This window comes from Labeo rohita, chromosome 9 (genome assembly GCF_022985175.1).
Source record: "Labeo rohita strain BAU-BD-2019 chromosome 9, IGBB_LRoh.1.0, whole genome shotgun sequence".
NCBI lineage: Eukaryota > Metazoa > Chordata > Actinopteri > Cypriniformes > Cyprinidae > Labeo > Labeo rohita.
This window is the reverse complement of record NC_066877.1, coordinates 6,456,369-6,481,649: the sequence shown is the minus strand read 5'-3', so window position 1 is coordinate 6,481,649 and position 25,281 is coordinate 6,456,369. Positions and strand designations below refer to the sequence as shown.

Genomic DNA, 25,281 nt, shown 5'->3' with positions numbered 1-25,281 from the left:
TCTGTCTGCTACTCGCATCACCGCTGAAGAGACGGAGATGTCGTATTTGTCCTGTGGGTGCCATCAGCATGTCTATTGTCTCGGTATTAATGAAAACCAGGTGATGTTACACAGGCAGCTCTGATTGGTCAAGCCTGAGGCACAGAGATATTGCACTGCATTGCAGGAGCCTAAAGACAGAATAAATGGCCTGCACAGCTAGAGATTTTCTCGAAAGAGTATTCCTCGTTTCGCAAAAATATGTGCAAAAAAAAGAAGCACGTTCTCATCACCAATGAGCTGCATATTTTTGCATGAAGATGAGCGATTTAGCAGCGAAATGTTTTTAGCCTGAGCAAATGAAGCACTGGGACTCTCCGAGGGAGCCTGGGAGACAAAGCCGGGTTTGTAAATGAGGTTTATTGACGTCGTCTATAAATAAACCTAGTAGGAGGGGGAATACGGCAACATTAGATGTGTGGATTTCTGCTAATGAAGCTGCTCGACAGCTCTAATTAGCGTCAGCCTTTATGTGCTTTGTTTATAACGATTAGAATTTCAACATTAAAGTCATTTACATTTCTCCAAATGTCATGCATTTCACAGCATCGGCGGCGGTGTGAATATAATTTGAGCGCCTGCCGCCTGTGACATTCCATTCGGCATGAAAATCATTTTCATGCTTTAAAACGATCAAATGAAAACATTTGTGCTGGTGGTGGTACATGGCATCCATCATCATTCTGAAGGTGATTTTATTAAAGCTCCCACTGGAGAACATTGCAGCTTCTCTGCATGATGCTAATGAAGCTCGTCTACATCTGAAAGCACTGCACACAATATACTGTACTGCTGTGTTTCTATATAAACGTACATTACAGGTAGAAAAGCAGACAGCAGTTCCCACTCCACTCTAGTTCTCCACAGATCTTTCCTCCAGATGTCAATCACATCTACATCACTACTTTCCGAAACTTCAAACAATCTGTGCAAAGCATCCCACCGAGCAAACCTGGAAATGCAAGTCTGTTTGGCACCACTTATCTCTCATCCTCCATTGTGTGATGGAACATGCCATGCTAAACTGCCTGAATGTTTGATAGTTATGTGATTCTGGTGAAGACTGCATGCTTAGACAGATAAAACATTGTTAAGCATATAATAGGCTAACCTGGATTGTTGCAAAGGTGCTTCTAAGTCATTTCCAAGGTGTCCTGAATGGTTGTCAATCAGTTGCTTGGATGTTATAGGTCATTTCTAAGACACTGCTATGCAAATAATAAGGCTGACAGCTTAAAAGTGGATTCAGTATTTATTCAGCTAGCATTAGCATCTTTGATCCTTGTGTACTTAAAGCACCCATGGTGTTAGATGCTGTACCATCAATGTGTTTTATGTAAATTAAACTAATACTGGTTAGTTTTAGAAAGCAATCTGCACAACAGTTAATTCCCTTACCTGTCCAACAAAACTACTCAGGATCTTCCACCTTGTGTATCCCGTACCAATGTTCTGCTCTAAGTAATTTTCTGCATCTTAGGCTGTTCAGGTTTTTCTTCTGTTGTGTCCACTGGTACAGCAGGATAAGCATGATCATGTCTATAAAACATTTGAAATCGCAATCACATCGGAATATTTAAACCTGCTTTCCCGCAACCGCTGATCCAGAGAGAGCTCTGGTCCTGTAAGTTAAGCTTTATGTTTAAACAAGCTTCACGAGCAGGATACACGGTATAGGCTACATTTCTTTGTTGCAAACATTAAATAATAACTTAAGTATTGGGATAAATGTTCATTATAGCCCAGCACGGGCCTCATATATATGCCCTAGCCCGGCCCTTGTCAGACAGCTTATCCCACTGAGAATTCTCGGCATTTCAACGTCTTTGTCGAATATAGACATGATCTGCACGTCGGGTGGACGTCGTCTTCTTCACCCAAAACACCTTATACTACTGTTTCATCTATTGCAATAGTTAAGTTTTAATGGCAAAGTGATTATATTTCGTTTCATTCTTTTGTAAAGTTAATTTAGAAAAACATTTGGAGCATTTTTGTTCATTAAATATAGGCTAAGTTTTTGTTTTTTAAAGTAATGACCAAGTGGTCAGCGAAAGACTGATCGGACACATTGATCAAACACGCACAGTCTGTTTGATCAATTTTGCCTTCTCAAATCACGACTTGCCTAAAATAAGATCTATAGATATAGGCCTAAAAGAGTTCAAGTATAAAACAATGTTAGTTTTAACGTTAAACAGATAAATGTGCGCTGTTAGACGCATACCCAATCGTTTGTGTGGAGAGTAGAAGCTAAAGCCGAATTGCAGGAAACGGAGGCGCCTGCGCGATTACTTGCATCATTTTTTCAGTGGAAACAATTAAAAATGTTCCGTCATTTTTGCTCGTAAAGGTAAGAGTAATACATCATTCGGAACTGTTAAGGGTCTTTTGTTTGAGTGCACTCACAATATCAACAAAACGTTGCAAACGGTGCTTTTATTAAATAAAGAAAACAAACATGATGCGCTTTCTGTTGCCTCAACAGGAGCGCTTCACAAAAATTAACGGAAACTCAGCGAATACGTACCTCACAGACATGATGCATATATCTATAGAAAGCTTGAAATTATTACTTAACGAAACAAAACTAATACTCTTTTACAAAAACAAAAAACTCTTTCAATATGTAATCTGTAAAGATGCATTTCTCTAAAGGCGCGTCCAAAGAGGAGATGATGAGTCAGGATCCGCAACTTAATCCTTGGGACACTGACTCAGAAAACACTGGTTTGTTGATAAATAATTAAAATATCTCCTTTCTATTTCCCCCCACACATTCATTGTAATTACCTTTGCCGGAGCTGTGTGGGAAGTTTCAGCCCATTGCGTGCGCTTGAACGCGGATCTTCCAGCTGCGCTGATTTGCTGCCGCTGGCGGAGACACTAAACGCTTCCGGAGTCGGTCTCGAAAGTGAAAGCGAAAGTGAAGTCTCGTGTTGTTTCCACCAGCGCAGAAATTTGTTTTCATCACCATAATTGGTGTATGTATAAAATATAAAAATAAGGATAAGCCTAGAACAGGCCCGAAGCCCAGCCGCGTCTGAACTATGACCTGAAAATTGTCCCGAAGCCCGGACTTATTTATAACATTTTAGACATTGTATAAATTGACTCATTTATAAAGTTAAATAAAACATATACAAAACTAATAACTATACTATTAATATTTTTTTATATTAAAATGTAGACTAAAATGTAGACCCCCCCCCCACACACACCCACACCTTCCCGGGCCCCCCCTTGTGACGTGACGTGAAAAACATCCCGCGAGTAAACTAGAGCCAGAGACGCGATGCGCACCAAACCCGATTCGCTTCACGTTTAGTGTGAACAAACCAAAATGTTGTGTGCACATCAGAAGTTAATTTAATGATTTTAGTGAATTTAACTTATTGACACGTCCAGTTTCCCCGAAAAAATATGGAGGAAAGCATTACGCGATGATTTTAATTTAGAGCGATAATACGATGAGAATATTCACTTCGCATTTGGTGTGCACAGCATAAAAATTAATGAGTTTCAAGATGCCACAAGATGTGCAGTATCTGGTTGTAAAAACTGCCAGCATTTTAATTCCTTAAAAAAACTAGATAACCTTCACTGTAAGAATGTGTTGGATTTTGTTTTTATTGCAAGTCAATATTGCAGGTATAAAACTTTTAAAATGTCATGTTAGCTAATGGCTTCGACTTGTGTTAGTTTAGCAAAATCATCTGCTGAAAAATCTGAAGGCTGTCCTTCATTTTGACGGATTACACTGAGGGTGATCTATTGTAAATTGTAGCTGTAATTCCCATCCCTGTCCAGTTGGTGGCAAGTGCGCTTCAATGTAGCAGCAGAGCACTGGATCCAGAACAAAAACGGAACTGTCAGGAATGTTTTCCTATGCGTTTGATTACGCACAGGCGAGTACACAGAAGCTACAACAATCATGGCACATTAAAGAGTGCCAAAACGGTATTTATTGCTTGAATTTCGTAATGAAATGGACAGAATTTTAAATCTGAGACTTTGTTTTATATCAAAAGTAATACAAAGCCTACACTGTAAAAAATAAAAAAAAACACAATTTGTTGAGTCAGCTTAAAATAATTTGTTACCCTGCTGCCTTAAAAATTTAAGCTCAGTCAACTAAAATAAGTTTAGTCAACTTGAAATGTTAAGTTGTACTAAGTAACAACTTAGATGTTTGTGTTTGCTAAACTTAACAGATGGGTAAGTAACCCAGCTGCCTTAAAATTTGAAGTTGATTCAACTCAAATATCTAAGTTGTCACTTAGTATAATTTAACATTTCAAGTTAAATAAACTTTTTTTGAGTTGACTGAACTTAAAATTTTAAGGCAGCCAGGTCACAAATTATTTTAAGTTGACCCAACAAATTGTTTTTTACAGTGTATAGCCTATTCCTATTTTTTGGAAGGAAGACGCACTATGTACTGTTTATTCATCAACTGAAAACAGCATAGACCAAAAGATCGATTGTGATTTAAGAATTGATTTTGGTTCATTAAAATAAGAATATAATAAATCAGGAAATCGTTTTTTTTTTTGTTGTTGTTGTTGTTGTTGTTTTATACCCAGACGGACCTAGTGTATTTTGTTGTTTTTAAACACTGCGCTGTCATCCTGTATGGTTCATGATTAAAAATGATAATGTGAGCAAAAATAAAAGCAATTAAATGTTTTATTCCAACTAAAATAAGAAAATAATAATTATGGGTAATAATAGATTATGATGGAATTTTTACGACCCTGTCCATCAAAATGACGGACAATGTTAAAATCTAGCGCAACCTCTGGTAAGGTCATAAATGGCTTAAGCATAAACCAGTCATCACAGCTAGGTTTTTGCCCCTTACGTCAATTTTACCCAGCATAAACCTGCTTTCTGTTGGTTTAATGAAGTGGGCATGTAAGATATTGGACAGGAATGCATGTAAACCAGGACAACATGTTATTTTAGTAATGATTTTGTGAGTTATCAGTGTATTGGTGTGCATGTAAACATGCTCAGTGTGTGAAAACTGTGGCAAAAACTTTAGTCCTCAAATTAATTTCCCGATCTCATGGATTATTAAAATGGCTCTCTAGGGATGCAGAGATAATGCATTTTAGGCCAAAACCTGGAAATGAGCTTGCATTTAGCAGTTCCATCATCTTCAAGTGGGATTTATGAGTGTTCTTCTGGTTGAATGCCAAATAAACTCAAGATATTTTCACATTTTATATATACAGGTGCATCTCAATAAATTAGAATGTCATGGAAAAGTTAATTTATTTCAGTAATTCAACTCAAACTGTGAAACTCGTGTATTAAATAAATTCAGTGCACACAGAATGAAGTAGTTAAGTCTTTGGTTCTTTTAATTGTGATGATTTTGGCTCACATTTGAACAAAAACCCACCAATTCACTATCTTAACAAATTAGAATATGGTGACATGCCGATCAGCTAATCAACTCAAAACACCTGCAAAGGTTTCCTGAGCCTTCAAAATGGTCTCTCAGTTTGGTTCACTAGGCTACACAATCATGGGGAAGACTGCTGATCTGACAGTTGTCCAGAAGACAATCATTGACACCCTTCACAAGGAGGGTAAGCCACAAACCTTCATTGCCAAAGAAGCTGGCTAAGGAGAAGAAGAAATGGACTGTTGGCCAGTGGTCCAAAGCCCTCTTTTCAGATGAGTGCAAGTTTTGTATTTCATTTGGAAACCAAGGTCCTAGAGTCTGGAGAAAGGGTGGAGAAGCTCATAGCCCAAGTTGCTTGAAGTCCAGTGTTAAGTTTCCACAGTCTGTAATGATTTGGGGTGTAATGTCATCTGCTGCATGTCCTGATTTTGCTGTGTTAGATATGTTCCTGGGTCAACATATTTTGTTGACCCTGGAACAACATTTTAATCCAAAAATTTAATCTTAACCACATCCCTACACCTAAACCTAACCTACCCATGAGTAATCCCTAAAATCAGAGGAAATGATAGATGAATGACACTGATGTACAAGCACCAAACACTGATTGTAAGCCTAAACTTTACAAAAACTATAAACTGTTTTTTCAAATCTGACTGGTTAATCACAATGTTGTTCCAGGGTCAACAAAGATGTTAATCCAGGAACATGTCGTACTTGGTAAAATCAGGTTCTGCGTCATCTGCTGGCGTTGGTCCACTGTGTTTTTTGAAAACCAAAGTCACTGCACCCGTTTACCAAGAAATTTTAGAGCACTTCATGCTTCCTTCTGCTGACCAGATGCTGATTTCATTTTCCAGCAGGGTTTGGCACTTGCTCACACTACCAAAAGCACCAAAAGTTGGTTAAATGACCATGGTGTTGGTGTGTTTAACTGGCCAGTAAACTCACCAGACCTGAACCCCACAGAGAATCTATGGGGTATTGTCAAGAGGAAAATGAGAAATAAGAGACAAACTACTTCAGTCTGTGTGCACTGAATTTATTTAATACACGAGTTTCACAGTTTGAGTTGAATTACTGAAATAAATTAACTCTACCACATTCTAATTTATTGAGATGCACCTGTAAATATATCAGTAATATCCACTTGTGCATGTTTTTATAGCTTTACCTTGTTTTTAACAGTTGCTAGGTAAACTCATCTACTCACAACGTTCTCAGAAGCTTAATGAAGGTGACATTAAAGACATTAGATGTTGGTGTAGTTCACTTATAGCCTATGTTTATCTTTTTTACTTCTGGTGATTGTATTTCTATCATGACAACTCTCAGATTTTAGCATGGTAATGGATTATAGACAATGTTAATGTATTTGGTGGAATAGATCTGCTATGCTGCTGCTGTTTTAGATTATTGCTGCTGTTGCAAAACAAGTACAGGAACTTGCTACTGCCAGTACATCCATGGATACGGTGCTGTGGGTATTTAAGAAATACTGCTGTCGCACAAACAGCATATATAATAACCCGTAGCAAATCTATACAGGTGGAGCTGGGGAGGTGGAGGGTTTCAGAGGAAACTTGAGTTGCGAACTGTTGTAGTGAATGTTAACTAGCCATTTAAATGTAAAGCTGTAAGCTCATTGGTTGCATATGCAACATGAACCAATCAGCTTGTGCCAATTAGTTTAAAGCAGTGGATTTCATGAGTTTGCATTAATGACCATTAATCTAGAGTTTAATATCAGAACTTGGCATTTATGTTCTCAAATAATCCAAAAGTCAGTGGAAAAATCCTACAGGTTTTTTGTAGTGGGAACCAGGGTTGGCCCAAAAAATATCATCACTGTAGTACTCAAGTTCAATTCAGTAGCAGCGAGCTACTAAATGCATCTTTAAAAGCTCTTAGAGGTGTTACTATTAAAAAGGTTTGGGTCTCAGAAGCATGATAAGCTTAAATAAGAGCCAAAATAATAAGGTCATGGTATGCTTAAAGCAGTCTTTAAAATTTTTTATTGTATGCATCAGTTCTGGACAAGTTACAGTGTGTGATGTATGGAAAAAAAAAAAATTTAAAAAAACAGTTCCAAATGATTTAACTTCAGCGATTTCCAAGTTCTTGAATCAAGTAACTGAAAACACAACGCAGCTGAAATTACATCCTTTTCTGCAGATGAAAGAAAAAAATTCAGATAACAGGAACAGAACCAAACCATCAAAGAGCCTTTAAAGAATGTGGCTGGCAGCTGGATGGCTGTCATAAAAGTTATTTGAAACATCACATGAAGTCTTATTCAAGCAGGCTGATAATCCCGGGAAATAACACTTTTGACATCTTATAACTCTTGATCATAATACTGAGAAGAGATTTAAAAAAAAATGTTGATGAGTGTGAATGTTGGCACATGTAGACTACAGGCCTTCACATGTTTCAAATGCACAAGCTGCTAATATGAGTTTTATGAAGGATTTGGTTTTCACTTACATCATCGGCTCCTCTGGACAGTGCATTATACGCGGCTGTAATGAAGCCCTGTGTGGATTAGTTTGGCGTTTCTAAAATTTTTAGACTGTTTAATGGAAATCCACCCTGACAGAGAGAAACCTGCGGAGAACAGACTTGCTCAGGAACTCCATGCTGGTTTCACGGTAAGCAGAGACCGAAAATAGCCGCAGTCACAAGGGGGTCAAAGCAACACATCTCACGACAGAGTGGCCTGACCGCAATGCAATTTCAGCCAGAATCAGGGCTTTTACCCCTGTTACACATGCAGTCAGGACAAAGACAGGTTTAGGTGTCACACGGTGTGGGACAGCGTTCCCATTTCCCTGTCCCTGCAAGCAGCACACTAGCTTTTGATCAATTTTAACAGCCCTTAAGAAGGGTCAGGCAAAAAGAAGCAGGCTGTGGCAGTAAATAAAGCCAGCTACAGAAGCGAGGCCAGAGCGGGGCAACACTCAAAGTGGCAAGTATTTCATAAGCGTGCCAAACAGCTCACTGGGTTTTATTTGTAGACTCAAGCTTTCACCTACAGAGATCTCATGGCTGCAATAATCAAACGGAACATTTGGAAATTGAACTGGGTCGATCCAGTCTTTCCATGACATAAGACTCGCATTCATTCTGCAACAGTCTGGCTTAATTTTCATGTTAGTACATCTGGAACAACGAACGGTCCAAGATAACGTCCTGTTTCAAAGCAGAAAATCTGTAACTGGGTTTCAAAAGAAGCAAGTGGAAAACTTACACACATATAGTATAGGCTACTTTTGTGAAGAAAGTTAGCATAGTTTTAAAAAGAGTACTTATTAAATATATATAATTTAAAAGAATATACATAAGTGCAAACTGAATGTAATGTTTTCAGACATTTAATTGCATGTTATCTGGAAGTAAACAGCAATGTACTATTGTTTAAAATGATACTAAATGAAATTAGTTGAATTTAAGAGTCTTTTTTATCTTTATGTGTCAAAGTGTACTGCCAAAACATTTATGGTAAGCTAAAATATACACTGCCGTTCAAAAGTTTGGATCAGTAAGATTTTTTAATGTTTTTTAAAGAAGTTTCTCATGCTCATCAAGGCTATCTAAAATCTAATTTATTCCAAATCTATTCAAAGCTGTATTTTCAGCATCTTTACTCCAGTCTACAGTGTCACATGATCCTTTAGAAATCATTTTAATATGCTGATTTATTTCCAGTTGTGCTGCTTAATATTTTTTTGGAAACTGTGATACTTTTTTCGGGTTTCTTCGATGAATAAAAAGTTAAAAGAGAATGGCATTTATTTAATATACGCTGCTGTTCAAAATTTTGTGGTCAGTGATTTTTTTTTTCTTTCTTTCATTTTTGAAAGAATTTAATACTTTTATTCAGTAAGAATGATAAAATGTTAAATTGATAAAAAGTGATAGCAAAAACTTAGAATCCTGAAAAAAGTATCAGTGGTTTAAAAATATATTTGGCAGCACAACGTTTGCCAACATAGATAATTCTAATAATAAATCAGCATATTAGAATGATTTTCTGAAGGATGAGGACAATGATTTAAAATGTGCTTTAAAGCAAAACCTTCAACATTATTACAAAGTGGACTTTATAAACGTGTACATAAGTGTGTTAAGAATAAGTCATGAAAATGTAATTTATTTGATTAAATTGCCAAAAGTTAGGATATTGTGGTCACACTAAATTTTATTGTGTCCTTATTGTGGTCTTACAAGGCTTAGCCTCCCCCTGTCCGCAGGGGCGTGGGGCAAAAATACCTCCAAATTGGACAAAAATGCCCCTGGACAATTCAATAAAATCTGTTAAAGGGGTCATCGGATGCCCATTTTCCACAAGTTGATATGATTCTTTTAATGAAAAGTCTATAATATACTTTGGTTAAGTATATTATATTTTTTACCTTGTTAAAATCAGCTCTGCAAAAATCATCCTGTTCTGGTCGAGGTTGCTTTAAATGTTAATGAGCTCTGCTCGCCCCGCCCCTCTCTTCTCTCTGTGGAGAGACGAGCCTGTTTACTTAAGCCGCATTTAGCCACATTGTTAGGAAAGGTGATTGCAGAGATTCATAAAAAAAAAAAACCATATACTCACTTCTGCTCAATCAACTATCGTGGGAACGGCTCGATTTGAAAAAGGGGATATTATTTTTACAGATTAATTAAAAACCACTGCATGGATTCTTATCATTATAGGGTAGATTTGTACATACACTGCCAACACACATTAATGTTAAAACAACATGAAAAAGTGAACTTTGCATCTGCAAAGGCCGCTACCATGATAGTTGATTAACATGAGCGTCTTACCTCAGATCAGCTGTCACAGTCCAACCTCCACTGTTTGTAAGTTAGACAAATGCGGCTAAAGTAAACAATCTCTCAGAGCACAGCTCAAAGAGAGGGGCGGGACAAGCAGAGCTTATTTGCATTTAAAGGAACAATCCCTCAGAATGGGATGATTTTTGCAGAGCTGATTTTAACAAGGTAAAAGGGTGTTGTTTTACACTACCATTGAGAATTTTTAACCAAAGTATATTAGAGACTTTTCATTAAGACCCTAAAGAATCATATCAACTTGTGGAAAATGGGCATCCGATGACCCCTTAATAACCGTTTAAATGAAAACATAGTTAGCAGCTTACAGTTTTTTTAAATTAAATTACGATCACGTTAAATACAAATTCAATCCTAGTTAATAGCTTACATGACACCCATATCTGGTACTTACATAAAAAGACTATAATGTTTATAGTTAATAGATTGGGCTGCTTTTAGCCTTACCCTGGTAAGTTAGTTCACCCTCCAGCCTATGACTGGACACATCTCACATCTAAAATAATGAGTTTTACTGGCTATTTTGTTTTACTGCCTATTTTTAAAACAGAGTAGGCAGTAGGCACAAGCTAATACTCTATTCTGAATGTAGCTTGACATGTAGCTTGCTCTCAAGGAAATGAAATATAAAATGCATCCTAGAAGCAATTTCTTTCCCTGTTGCTTGCTTTTTATTATTTTGCAGTAATGTGTAACTGGTTTGTGCAGCTTGTGTTGTGGTGGCCTGTCCTTGGCATTAACCAAACGGCAAACATTCAGTCCAAGTCATGGCGTACAGAACGTCCCTCTGTCCAATTCCTGCGTGGATCCGTCAGACGTGCAGACCAGACAGGCATCTGTACCGCAGACATCAGCCAGAGCACAGCAGGAGGAAAACAGTAGCGTACAAACAAACACTAAAATACTCACAATGAGTCATTTCAGATTTGTAAAACAGTTTATTCAGCATGCTAAAATAACTTAACACCTACGTAGTCTGGTCCCTGCGGATTAAATGAAATATTTGGGGTTTTTTAGCCACTGGAAATGATACATCCACCATTTTTCATTACATTACATTACAGAAGTCACCTCAATAAATAATACTATTAGATATTTCACACAGACAGTGTAAAGATCCTTTAAGGTGAAGGATCAACCTTTGCTGACTTGCATTAAAGTGGCGGTGGGGAACAGTGACAGATAGAACGGAGCACAGTATGCTGAGAGTCGGCTGATTTATGGCAGAAAAACATGGAGGAGAACAAAGACTTGTGGAGGCTCATGGGTGAGTTGGCGGCACTGAAGTAGATGTAACTCTCTGTTGGGGTAGCGCGGGCAGCTGGGTCAGTGCCGAGGGCCAGAGTCAAGCAGATCTTTTGCTTCATTGATCTTTGTTGCCAAATATGGAGATCCACCTGCAGGAGAAGCAGCAGTTTACATAAGTATATTCATTATGTTTTCCACTTTTACTTCTTATTTTTGAAAACTGTAAAAGATGAATTTCACCAATAACCTTTTTCAATAAGCTAATAAGCTGTTTCACATAATACAGTATTAGTATTCAGTTTATTTATTAATATGTAAACACTTTTTCACAGCACATACAGGAAATTTAAAAGTGAACAAGAAATTAACATTTTGTTTTATCCTAATACTCTCTATATGCCTTTTTTTGTGCATAATTCATTAGCAGAGATCATTCCAAATTATAACGTAATAAATATATCTTAATGTTTTTGAATTAAGCCTTTTATGCTCACCAAGCCTGCATTTATTTGTTCAAAAATACAGTAAATATTGTGATAAGTTATTAACATTTGAAACATCTATTTTCTATTTTTCTATATTTTTTTCAGTATAATTAATTCATGTGATGAAATACTGAATTTTTAGCATCATTATGCCAGTCCTCAGGGTTACGTGATCCTTCAAAAATCATTCTATATGCTGATTTGCTGCTCAAGAAATATTTCTGATTATTATCAGTTGTTATAAAAACAATTAAACTGCTTCAGATCTTTGTGAAAGCGGATACATTTTTTCTTTGATTCTCTTATGAATAGAAAGTTTCAAAAGAACATTTATTTGAAGTAGAAATCTTTTGTAACATAAATATTTTTATGATCACTTTAGATCAATGCAACCTTGCTGAATAAAAGCACTAATTTACTAAAAAAAAAAAAAAAAAAAAAAAAAAACACTGACACCTAGGGGTGGGCCATATGGCAAAATCTTAGGACATGAGTCATTTTATATCACTGTTACTATATATAAATAAATAGTTTTGATATGCAACATTTTTGATATCAAAATTTTAATATCATACATATTTCATTAATACATATTAATTATATTACAGATTACAAAAGAACTAATACTAACCAAAAAAAAAAAAGCTCACAGAAGACAAGTAGTCAGTCACTAAATAAGAATAAAAAGCTAATTACAATCATTGGGATATTCTACATACATTGTATAAAGTATTCAAATATATAAAGACACTGCAAATCCTTCATTTTGTAAATAATATATAATTCTTCCTATTAAAGTCAGCGATTTAGTCAAGAGCAGTGAGAGATTTTCTCTCTTTTGTTGTTTGATTAACATGAATGACAGACAGCAGAAATATGTTTATAAGACAGAAATAAACTGCTGTCACTTAAAAAGCTGCCTGGATCCAATTTGCTATTACACGTTTTCTTTCTCAGCTGTTTGCTTTTACTTAAGACCTAAATTACTGTGTTTATGAGGATACTTAAAAAGACACATACATTTTGACACATACAAGTGTGTGTATTTAACCATTCAAAGCCTATAAAGCAGCAAAAATAATTAATTCAATACTGTACAAGCACCATCTTTACAGGCGTGCTTCTCTAACAGCATCTCTGAGACTGTTTGAGTTCTCTTTCACTGCTGATTGTGTTTCAGTGGCTTAAAGGAGAAGTCCACTTCCAAAACAAACATTCACATATAATGTACTCAACCCCTTGTCATCCAAGATGTTCATGTCTTTCTGAAATTATGTTTTTTTGACGAAAAAAAATTCAGCATTTTTCTCTATATAATGGACTGATATGGTGCCCCGATTTTGAACTTCTAAAATGCAGTTTAAATACGGCTTCAAACGATCCCAAATACGGTTGTAAACAATCCCAGCTGAGGAAGAAGGGTCTTATCTAGCGAAATGATCAGTTATTTTCATAAAAATAATACAATTTATATACTTTTTAATGTCAAACTCTCATCTTGTCTCGTCTCTGTCTGGACTGTTTTTTTCCGGTTCATGACAGTTAGGGTATGTCGAAAAACTCCCATCTCATGTTCTCCCTCAACTTCAAAATCGTCCTATATCGCTGTTTTACCTTTTTTGTTAAGGGTGTTTGATCTTCTTTGCATGTTCACTTTGCAAAGACTGTGTCGGTACTTCTGCAGCGATGTAGGATGATTTTGAAATGATTTTTGAAGTTGAGGGAGAAAATACGATTGGAGTTTTTCAACATACCCTAAATGTCCTGAACCAGAATACACAGAGTTCAGGGAGAAAAAAGATGAGCGTTTGAGATTTTTTAAAAATAAGACCCTTCTCCCTCGACTGGGATCGTTTACAACCGCATTTGGGATCGTTTGAAGCCGCATTTAAACTACATTTTGGAAGTTCAAAATCGGGGCACCATATAGAAACCATATAGAAAAATGCAGAAATGTTTTCCTCAAAAAACATAATTTCTTTACAGCTGAAGAAAGAAAGACAAGGGATGACAAGGGGGTGAGTACATTATATGTGAATCTTTGTCTTGGAAGTGGACTTCTCCTTTAAAATCACTTGTTTTTAAACCACAATGTTAAAAAAAACATGTGCAATGACCATGCATTTTTGACCGATACGTTTTAATGACCATGTAGCACATCAACGTCACATAAGCCTGTAAATGCGATAGAGACAGTAGTTGAATGGGTAGGTTAATTGTGTCTAACAGTTGATCACTGACACCACAATGTTTGAACGGTAGTGTTACACCCACTGTTGCAATCCAGTAAATTCGGGATGGATAAAATTAAGTCCCACCGTACATTTTCATCCTCATTTAATACATTACAAAAATCAAATGGGTCACAAACTGTTTCACATTGACTTTAAAGTCACTTTGAAATTAAATGGAGCAACATAATTCATTTGCTTCCCTGAGTCCACAGACTCAGTTCTATCTTGATTTGTGCTGCCTGCATTACATCTCCATCCAAAAGCATTGTAGCAAAGAAATCTCTTTGTCTCCAATCACTGACTTCCAGCCCACGTTCATGCCATGTAATGAGAGAGTGTGGCTAGGAGGGGGTAAAAATGTGCTATAGCTGGCAGCGTGTGATGAGGCACACCTGGTGCCTGCTGCGCCTCATCATGCTGCTATAAATTTCCATTGCATCTTTGGTTCAGTGAAGCACGTTCCACGAGTGCGAGCGTACGTGAGGCGCCCTGGAGGTCCAGAACGCGGTACGGTAACAAAGCCAGTGCAGACTTTACCTGATGACAGCTAGACCCTCGCATCTGTACCAATCACTTCCCCCTCACTGCGCAACGAGCCCTTCAGCACATTTATTTACCTCTTGCTTTCTTTTTGCAAAATAAATATTGCAACCACTGTTTTTCTTTACTGCCTACATCCAGTTCTATTTATCATGTATTGATTGCTGATGCAGCCACACAGGGCAGTGCATAAATTATACATGTGTGTGTATGGTTGTATATATACAGTATTTAACATTTAGTACAATGTTAGGAAAATTCAAAATATTGATACACTGATGTTTAAGTCAAAATAAATGTATTCATATTGTGTGTGAAATACTAAAGCTTCACACCACTGATGTCACATGGACTATTTTAAGAATATCTTTACTACCTTTCTGGGCCTTGAACATGTCAGTTGTGTCTCGGATTTCATCCAAAATATCTTAATTTGTGTTCTGAAGATGAACAAAGGTCTTAGGGGTTTGGAACGAAATGAGGGTTAATAATTAATGACAGAATTTTCATTTTTTGGTGAACTATCCCTTTAATGTTAGAATATTGTTTTTACTGAGCCATGGACATTCAGTATAATTGTATACAATCCAGATTTGCTATAGTTTAGTTTATTCGCAAGTTAAATGCTGTTTTGTAACAATAATGATAAATTCTTGACATGTGGTCAGTTTTGACAGAATAAATTGCCAATTCACAGTTCATGAAGCCAAGGTCACATGGGTCAGCCACGAAGTGAAGAGTTAATGCTGAATGACTGATAGAAAGAATAATAATAATAATAATAATAATAATAATAATAATAATCATCAGCTCATCATGGGGTGAAAGACACTGGCCTGTTTAAACATAACAGACCGATGTTCTTTAATCAGAAAACATTAAAAATATATTGCTTTAACTGTTTGTAAAGCTCTCTTCTTAAGATGTGAAGAGGAAAAAAGGTGAGGATGGAGAGAAATAAAGGATAAAAATGACGACTTGTGTATTTCCCATGGGACCATAAGCCAGCGAAAGGTCAGCGCCGTCACAGTGCTGTTCTCTGAATCTCGCCAAAAAATGCCCAGATCACACAGAGCCCAATAAATAAAAAATGAACAGTAAATAAAATAATTAAATAAAAAATGCTATATTCAGAAGAAAAAAAAACAAAAACAAAATATAAAATACAAATACATAAAAAGACAAAAACATAGTTTTTATAATTTAACGAAATTGTAAAGCCTTTCTATGTCATAGTTTTATTTATAAATATAAATGTCTAAAATTGCAAAATAATGTCCCAATGCTAAATAAATATAAATAAATAACCTTGGTCCTACAAAATTCTAATTTTTATTTATATATTTTTTGTTATTATTTTATGTTTGTTTGTTTGTTGTTTATTACTCTGGGGACACTGTGACCTCAATGTGTTTTTCTGAGATTCAAGGAACAGCATTGTGGCAGTGATGACCTTGCTTTGGCTGAAGGACGCACAGGATTTACACAAGCTGCCCCTCTTCAGGATCCTGAAAGCATCCATTGTGTGCTCACACACACACGCACGCACAGTCTCTGCCTGCCCGCTTGCACAAGACTATCATGATAAGCAACAATAACAAATTAGAAAACACACAGGAGAGTGAACAGGTAGCAGGGAGCAGGGCCTGAGCAGGCTGCTAATCTGTCTGTGTGTCAGAAAGGAAGTGGAGCTGCGCGCTCAACACAGCCTGCAGTGATGCACTTAATTACACATTAGTTTTTCTGCCAATATAATATTGCCCAGGACATTTCCTACAGACACTGTCAATCGACTTATTTTGCACAAGAGAAATCTTGCAATTCTTTGTAGTGACTTAGCAAAAGTTTGATTCATTTCAGTGAATAAAATCACCGTCTGTTCCAATCAGTTAATTAAATCATCAAAACTATGATTCAACAGTTTGTTTACTCAATTTTTTCACAGTAGTCCTGGCTATAATTTTTATATTAAAATATTCCAGTACACACACACAAATATATATGTATGCATGCATGTATGTAGATTTATGTATGTAGATTTAAAACGATTTTCTAGTGATAACAGAACGTTGCATGCAGAATTTCTCACAGCGAGTGTCATGCCCAAATCCACTATAATTTTATAAATAATACTGTTTTTGTCACTGTATGTAGTTTTAAGAGTTTTTTTTTTTTTAGGCGGGAATGTAATCGTTTAGACTTTAAATATGCGGTTTGTTAATAAAGATAATGTATATTTAAAAATTGCTTCAATGTTTTCGGAGATGTGAGCTCCAGGGCATCAGCGGCCATCAGTACATATATATATATATATATATATATATATATATAAAACTATCAATTGCTTTTTTTTTTAGTTCCGCTTTCATTCAGTTGCTGTTAGATGAGTTAGGGCATGTATTATGGTTTTTCAATGTCCCCATTTGCTCATAGCAAGCAAACTAATGAAAGCCAATTCGACAATCATTCCATGCCATTACTCTGACCACTCAAAGTTAATCATCTCATTACGGCCTGAAGAGCGGATACCGGTGCGAATAGTGTCGATCCTCATGTCAATGATAACCCTTGCCATAGGGCCTTAAACTCACAAAGGGCTACATGCAAGATGAACATAGAAATATAGAAAACTGGTCAATCCCATCTGGGTCACAGAGTTTTTTCTGACTTAAATTGTGTGTGATGTCAAGGTGAGACATTAGGAGGCACATGTATGTATAGACCCATATTGATAACTCACCAGTCACTGACTGCTTTTAAAATATGCCTACTGTACAGTAGGCAAAAAACAGTTTGTGAAAAGAGTAGTATATCCGATCTTACAGTATGCATAAAACAGTAGGTGAAAGGTATCAGGATGACTTACTATTTCTGGCAAGACTGGCAATACTATGCTGTCTTTAATGTCAAATACTCAAATTTATTCAATTACTTTAATCAAACAATATAACAATATTAAACAATACAAAAAACAATATAAAAACGTTTTTATTTCGTTTTGGGCACGTCACATTCTGGCTTCAAAGACAAATATGTCAGTCCATGACGTTAGTGTAGTCTAGCACAAGTTATGCAAAAATTCCCGTTATAATCACTGAAGCTACAAAATGAATCTTTTGTCTTATCTGTAGTGTTGTTTATGATGAGGGAATTTGCAAGCATGCACACTCATCAACCAGCATTTTCAGTCTAAGCACCTCTGATTGGCCCGATTTCAGCGCCGACTAATCGGCCCGATTTCAGCGCGACTAATCTAAGCGCCTCTGATTGGCCCGTTTTCAGCGCGACTAATCTAAGCGCCTCTGATTGGCCCGTTTTCAGCATGACTAATCTAAGCGTTCTGATTGGCCCGATTTCAGCGCCGACTAATCTAAGCGCCTCTGATTGGCCCGTTTTCAGCACCGACTAATCTAAGCGCCTCTGATTGGCCCGTTTTCAGCGCGACTAATCTAAGCGCCTCTGATTGGCCCGTTTTCAGCATGACTAATCTAAGCGTTCTGATTGGCCCGATTTCAGCGCCGACTAATCTAAGCGCCTCTGATTGGCCCGTTTTCAGCGCGACTAATCTAAGCGCCTCTGATTGGCCCGTTTTCAGCGCGACTAATCTAAGCGCCTCTGATTGGCCCGTTTTCAGCACCGACTAATCTAAGCGCCTCTGATTGGCCCGTTTTCAGCGCGACTAATCTAAGCGCCTCTGATTGGCCCGTTTTCAGCATGACTAATCTAAGCGTTCTGATTGGTCCGATTTCAGCGCCGACTAATCTAAGCGCCTCTGATTGGCCCGTTTTCAGCATGACTAATCTAAGCGTCTCTGATTGGCCCGTTTTCAGCGCGACTAATCTAAGCGCCTCTGATTGGCCCGTTTTCAGCGCGACTAATCTAAGCGCCTCTGATTGGCCCGTTTTCAGCATGACTAATCTAAGCGTTCTGATTGGCCCGATTTCAGCGCCGACTAATCTAAGCGCCTCTGATTGGCCCGTTTTCAGCATGACTAATCTAAGCGCCTCTGATTGGCCCGTTTTCAGCGCGACTAATCTAAGCGCCTCTGATTGGCCCGTTTTCAGCATGACTAATCTAAGCGTTCTGATTGGCCCGATTTCAGCGCCGACTAATCTAAGCGCCTCTGATTGGCCCGTTTTCAGCGCGACTAATCTAAGCGCCTCTGATTGGCCCGTTTTCAGCGCGACTAATCTAAGCGCCTCTGATTGGCCCGTTTTCAGCACCGACTAATCTAAGCGCCTCTGATTGGCCCGTTTTCAGCGCGACTAATCTAAGCGCCTCTGATTGGCCCGTTTTCAGCATGACTAATCTAAGCGTTCTGATTGGCCCGATTTCAGCGCCGACTAATCTAAGCGCCTCTGATTGGCCCGTTTTCAGCATGACTAATCTAAGCGTCTCTGATTGGCCCGTTTTCAGCGCGACTAATCTAAGCGTCTCTGATTGGCCCGATTTCAGCGCGACTAATCTAAGCGCCTCTGATTGGCCCGTTTTCAGCGCGACTAATCTAAGCGCCTCTGATTGGCCCGTTTTCAGCATGACTAATCTAAGCGTTCTGATTGGCCCGATTTCAGCGCCTGACCCGTAATCTAAGCGCCTCTAAGCGCCTGATTGGCCCGTTTTCAGCTAATCTAAGCGTTCCTGACCGACTAACTAATCTAAGCGTCTCTGATTGGCCCGTTTTCAGCGCGACTAATCTAAGCGTCTCTGATTGGCCCGATTTCAGCGCGACTAATCTAAGCGCCTCTGATTGGCCCGATTTCAGCATTCGACTAATCTAAGCGCCTCTGATTGGCCCGTTTTCAGCGCGACTAATCTAAGCGCCTCTGATTGGCCCGTTTTCAGCATGACTAATCTAAGCGTTCTGATTGGCCCGATTTCAGCGCCGACTAATCTAAGCGCCTCTGATTGGCCCGTTTTCAGCACCGACTAATCTAAGCGCCTCTGATTGGCCCGTTTTCAGCGCGACTAATCTAAGCGCCTCTGATTGGCCCGTTTTCAGCATGACTAATCTAAGCGTTCTGATTGGCCCGATTTCAAACGCCAACTAATCTAAGCGCCTCTGATTGGCCCATGTCTTTCAGCGCGAATCTAAATCTAAAAATATAACAGGCCCACATAATGGCCTCATAGCTTTATAAAATTATGGCTGAATCACTGATTTCACATGGACTATTTTAATGATGTCCTTACTACCTTTCTGGGCTTTGAACATCGCATCGCTGTCTATACAGGGTCAGAAAACCCTCAGATTTAATCAAAAATATCTTAATTTATGTTCTGAAGATGAACAAAGGTCTTACGGGTTTAGAACGACATGATGGTGAGTAATTAATGACAGAATTTTCATTTTTGGGTGAACCATCCCTGTAAGCCTATTGACAAATATAAAAAAGATTCAGTATGGTCTGTCCCAATCTGTTTCAATAGGAAAAACAGGGAAGTAAAACACAAGCAAACTGCATTTATTAAGCCATTTCATGGTATCTTTCATACATCAGCTCCTCCACTAGTGTAACAAACGGGACGGGCGCTTACACACCATTATTAACGGCACTGTAATAAAGGGTTTCTCAGCAGAGCTGGAGGATGGGACAAAACTGGCACACTTTCTCTGCAGGACGTCCTCCCTGCAGTCAGAGGCCTTATTGCTCTACTACAGATAGAATCACAGGGACCATCACTTATTTCACTGAGAGCATTAGTGGTCTAGAGGAGCAAACAAGGCCTGACACACACACACAGGCACACATACATATATATCTACAAACAGCACCTCTGAGCGCTGTGAAAAATGCACCTGAAAGGGTAAACCAGAGAAAGGCAAGGTGAGGCCATTAACCTTGAACAGAAAAACAGGGCGAGTACAGTGACCAAGGAAAAATAAAGACTCCAGCTCACAGTGTTTAATAGGTGAAACCCTACACTTAAAAAGACCACAGCAAAAAAACCAAGTCGGCAGACAGTGATTTATAACCGTACAACTCCTTATCAGATCTAAATACATTTGTACCTGGTGCATTATCTCTACTGTGTGATATATAGATTTTTTTTTAACATTTATTTACACTTCTGCTCAAAATGTGAAGTTGGAGTAATTAGTAATCATTTTTTTGATTAAAAAAAATAAAATAAAATAACTAATATTTGGAAATACTATTACAATTCAAAGTAATCGATTTATATTTGAATAAATTAAAAAAGTAATCTCAATCAAACGCATTTAAAGTCAGCAACGAATATAAAATAGTGATATAATATGAAAAACAGTGTAGGAAGAGGTTGATTTGATCAGAAATATAGTGAAATATTATTACACTTTAAAATAACTTTTCTTTTTGAATATATTTTAAAATGTAATTTATTCCTGTAATGCAAAGCTGAATTTTCAGCATTATTACTCCAGTCTTCAGTGTCACATGATCCTACAGAAATCACTCTAATTAGTTTGCTGCTCATGAAACATTTATTATTATTATTATTATTATTAATAATAATATTTAAAATGGTTCAGTATGACCCAAAGATCAGCATTCACCTAAAATAAAAAGCTTTTATAACATTTAACACTATAACATTCAAAGAAATTAGAAATAAATTATAGAAATTAATACTTCGTTTAGCAAGGATGCTTTAAATTGATCAAAAGTGATGGAAAGACATTTATAATGTTACAGAAGATTTCTATTTCAGATAAATGCTGTTCTTCTGAACTTTCTATTCAAAGAAAACTTAAAACATTCTACTCAGCTGTTTTCAACATAATAATAATAATAATAATAATAATTGTTTTTTGAGCAATCAGAATATTGGAAGGATCATGTGAAGTGGAGTAATCATGCTAAATAGCTTTAAATAGTAAAAATACTGTAAAATTTTACTATTTTACTTTAGATCAAATAAATGCAGGCTTGGTGAGCAGAAGAGACTTAAAAAAAAACTCAAAATTTTACTGTTCAAAAAAAAAAAAAAAAAAAAATATATATATATATATATATATATATATAAAATTTAATGCCTGATAAAAACATCAGTTCATTGTATATTAATGTTAGTTAATAGATTAAATAATGGAACCTTATATTTTAAACGGTTGCCATATACAATTAATTTAACTTTCCGTTCTCATCTTATGACTTACGAATAAGAGAGCATTAAGATGTATTAATAAACTCCATTTGCAAAAATTAGATTAGAGTTGGAAAGACTGATTTATTACTATGAATAATTTAAAACTATTAGCTGTATAAATGTAAAACTGATGCAAACTGATTAAAATTGAATGATTAATGATGAATTCACTCTGCATGGCATTTTTAAACATTTTATTCAAATATCTGTAGGTGAATGCTGCTGTTTATTATAATTATTATGTTTTGGTATTACTGATGAATATGCAAATAATTCAACATCATTCTTCCTTTAGTGAAGGACATTATGGAAAACATGCCTTTTAATTTGCAGCATATTTTAATTCTTGCATTAAACATTCTGAATCTACAGCAGAGGTTGAATGGCTGATGGTTCACCTGATTATGTCCTGCTTTGTGCGGTTCTGATGTACAGCTTTTATTACAGCAAGTCAGCATTTCAGGGACGTGAGCCCTCTTTAAAGAGTGTGTTATGACAAATGACAAATGCTGTTCAAATCAATAATGTAATCAACACCCGTCTCTGCCGCTGTCTGCTCAGAAAATACATTGAGCTACGGCTGCATGTGGAGAGCTGAGTCAGAGAATTATTGATCAACACACAGCCATCCCAACATGACAACCTGAACTACTGACCTTTATCTGGATGATTTAGGACCATGATCCTTCTGTGGGCTTCCCGTACCTTCACCTTGCTGCTGGTCGGACTGTGCAAAACAAGAAAACAGGACATTTAGAAAAGAAGCACACCACCATCTAGTGGCTGCAGTCTGAACTGCTGCTGTATGAATCTAATTACAGGCCTCCAGACTGATTTTTTTGCACTAATCATCGACATGTGTGGTCTGTCTCCAACACTGCACACATCAACTGGAAAAACTCAATCTGTACATCCCCTGAAAATCCCCAATTTAGTGGGAAAAACAGGCCACAGAACTGAAAAAAAAACCAGTATTCGCCTATGCTTATGGGCATTTGAACTTGTTTACCAAATGGATTAATAAAAGCATTTGAATGGCAACCGGCAACCGGCAATTTGTTTACGCAATGCGAAATGTGCATATTAAAATTATTTATTAATTTACTATTTAATTGTTTTATTTAACTACACATTAAAACATTAATTAAAAATGAAAATACCCAATTTAGTGGGCAAAACCGGCAAAAGAACTGGAGAAAAATTCATCTATGCTTATGGGCTTTTTAACTTGTTTAACAAATTAATTAATAAAAGCATTTGAAAAAAAAAAAAAAAAAGCAAGTGGCAATTTTTTTATGCAATGTAAACTGTGCATCTTAAAATGATTTATTAATTTACAATTTAATTGCTTTATTTAACTACATATTAAAAGATTAATTAAAAATGAAAATCCCCAATTTAGTAGGCAAAACACGCAACAGAATTGAAGAAAAAAAACATATTCACCTATGCTTATGGACATTTTAACTCGTTTAACAAATGGATTAATAAAAGCATTTGACAAAATGACAAAAAAAGCAATTTTTTATGCAATGTAAAATGTGTACCTTAAAATGACTTATTAATTTTATAAATATTTAACTACATATTAAACCATTAAATAAACAGTTTTAAATGTCCATTTTTTATTTAAAAATGATTTTGAACTTATTTTAACATTTGAAAACATGACAGTTTTAAATTTAATTTAAAAAAATTCGTAACTTATTTAAAATTTTAAATTTTGAATTAAATGAACAGTTCTAAATGTCTACAGATTTATCAGTGTAAAAAGTTATTTAAATTTTAGCTTGAACAATAAATTAATAACTTAATTTTCTATTTTATTTTAAATGTCTCTCTTAGTCTTCCGTATGTGTCAACACTGATAATGTGTTAAATAAGGCATATTACCTAAGAATTCATAACAATTCCCAAACTTCTTCATTCATGTATATTATCATATATAGTAGTGTTTTTTTTAAGGATACACATTCAAGTTTATTAAATCTTTTAATCTATATCAAGCACTGAGTTATGGTCTGAGGACAGGTGATTTTAGGCCACTTGGCTTCCTTACCGAAAAGACAAATACATTCCTTTCCAGCCTCCATCTGTCAGGGTTTAGATCTGAGTCATAGCTGAATAGCCAGAAGTGATGATTAAAAGATACATTAATGCTTACACACAAGCGTCCTGCAAACCCTCCTCTAAAGATTAAAATCATATGCAGGAGTGGGCGTCTGAGAGGGACCAGAGAGAAACTAATTAAAACACTGTGCGGCGCGGATGATTCCAGAATGCGATGACGAATCCGACAGGCTAAACTGCGTTTGTCGGAAGAGTCAGAATGTCCACAAGATATGTGTGGCATTCGCGAGACTAGACTGTGTGCTCAAACGCATTTAAAGTCAGCAATGAATATAAAATAGTAATATAATATTAAAAATAGTGTAGGAAGAGGCTGATTTGATCAGAAATATAGAGAAATATTATTACACTTTAAAATAACTGTTTTCTTTTTGAATACATTTTCAAATGTAATTTATTCCTATAATGCAAAGCTGAATTTGTGTCACATGAATTTGTGTCACAAGTGTCACATGATTCTTCAGAAATCATTCTAATATGCCGATACATTTATGATTACTAGTCTTGAGCTATTTAATATTTTTTTGTCTTTTCAGGATTCTTTGATGAACATCAAGTTAAAAAAGTAATTAAAAAAATCTGTTATAACATTATAATTGTATTTACTATCACTTTTGATCAATTTATTGCATCTTTGCTCACCAAAAGTATTAGTTTCTTTAAAAAGTTTATTTTTAGATGAACCATTTCTTTTAAAGAGCATAAATAATTACCCAGTTTAGCTGAATTTATTCTCTGGGTGCAGAGAGATCAAAGGATATCAAAGCAAACAGTAAAATATCTGAGGTCAGTTATTTCAGCTGTGAATGACAGACACCAAAGTAAAGCTGAAGACAGATGAGAGGAGAATAATAAAAACTATTAACCCGAATCAGTACCGTTTTAAGAGCATAAATGCGGTTGACCGAGTTCATACTGGTCACATCCAAGAGCTATTGGTTACAGTCTGGTTCAGTTTTATGAAAACATTAGTCCAGTTTGATTGACAGCACAAAGAAATGAGGCACATGGCTCTGACGCAAACACTGCCACACAAGATGTGATGCTTGTATGGTGTGAGTCACACCTGGTCTGAGACCCTGTGAACTTCTGTTGAAGTAAGGGAAATTTTCAGAGACATACACCCTTCTAGGAGGAGGAGGGTGGTCCACCGAAAAGCAGATTACAAAGTTAGACACGGCTGAGATTTTTTCCCATTAGAAGATAGGATCAA

The 25,281-nt window shown here is 36.5% G+C and overlaps 1 protein-coding gene across 1 annotated transcript in view; it reads right to left on the bottom strand.

The window, feature by feature from the left end:
• Positions 1 to 11,218: 11,218 nt before the first annotated feature.
• The window catches only part of dnajc15 (DnaJ (Hsp40) homolog, subfamily C, member 15), a 28,902-nt gene continuing 14,839 nt past the window's right edge, over positions 11,219 to 25,281 (bottom strand). The window contains exons 5-6 of the mRNA XM_051119552.1: positions 22,595 to 22,665; positions 11,219 to 11,700 (exon numbers count right to left, since the gene is read on the bottom strand). Coding sequence (XP_050975509.1) covers positions 11,630 to 11,700; positions 22,595 to 22,665 — 142 coding nt within the window. The 3' untranslated portion in view covers positions 11,219 to 11,629. The remainder of the gene's footprint in view (positions 11,701 to 22,594; positions 22,666 to 25,281) is intronic.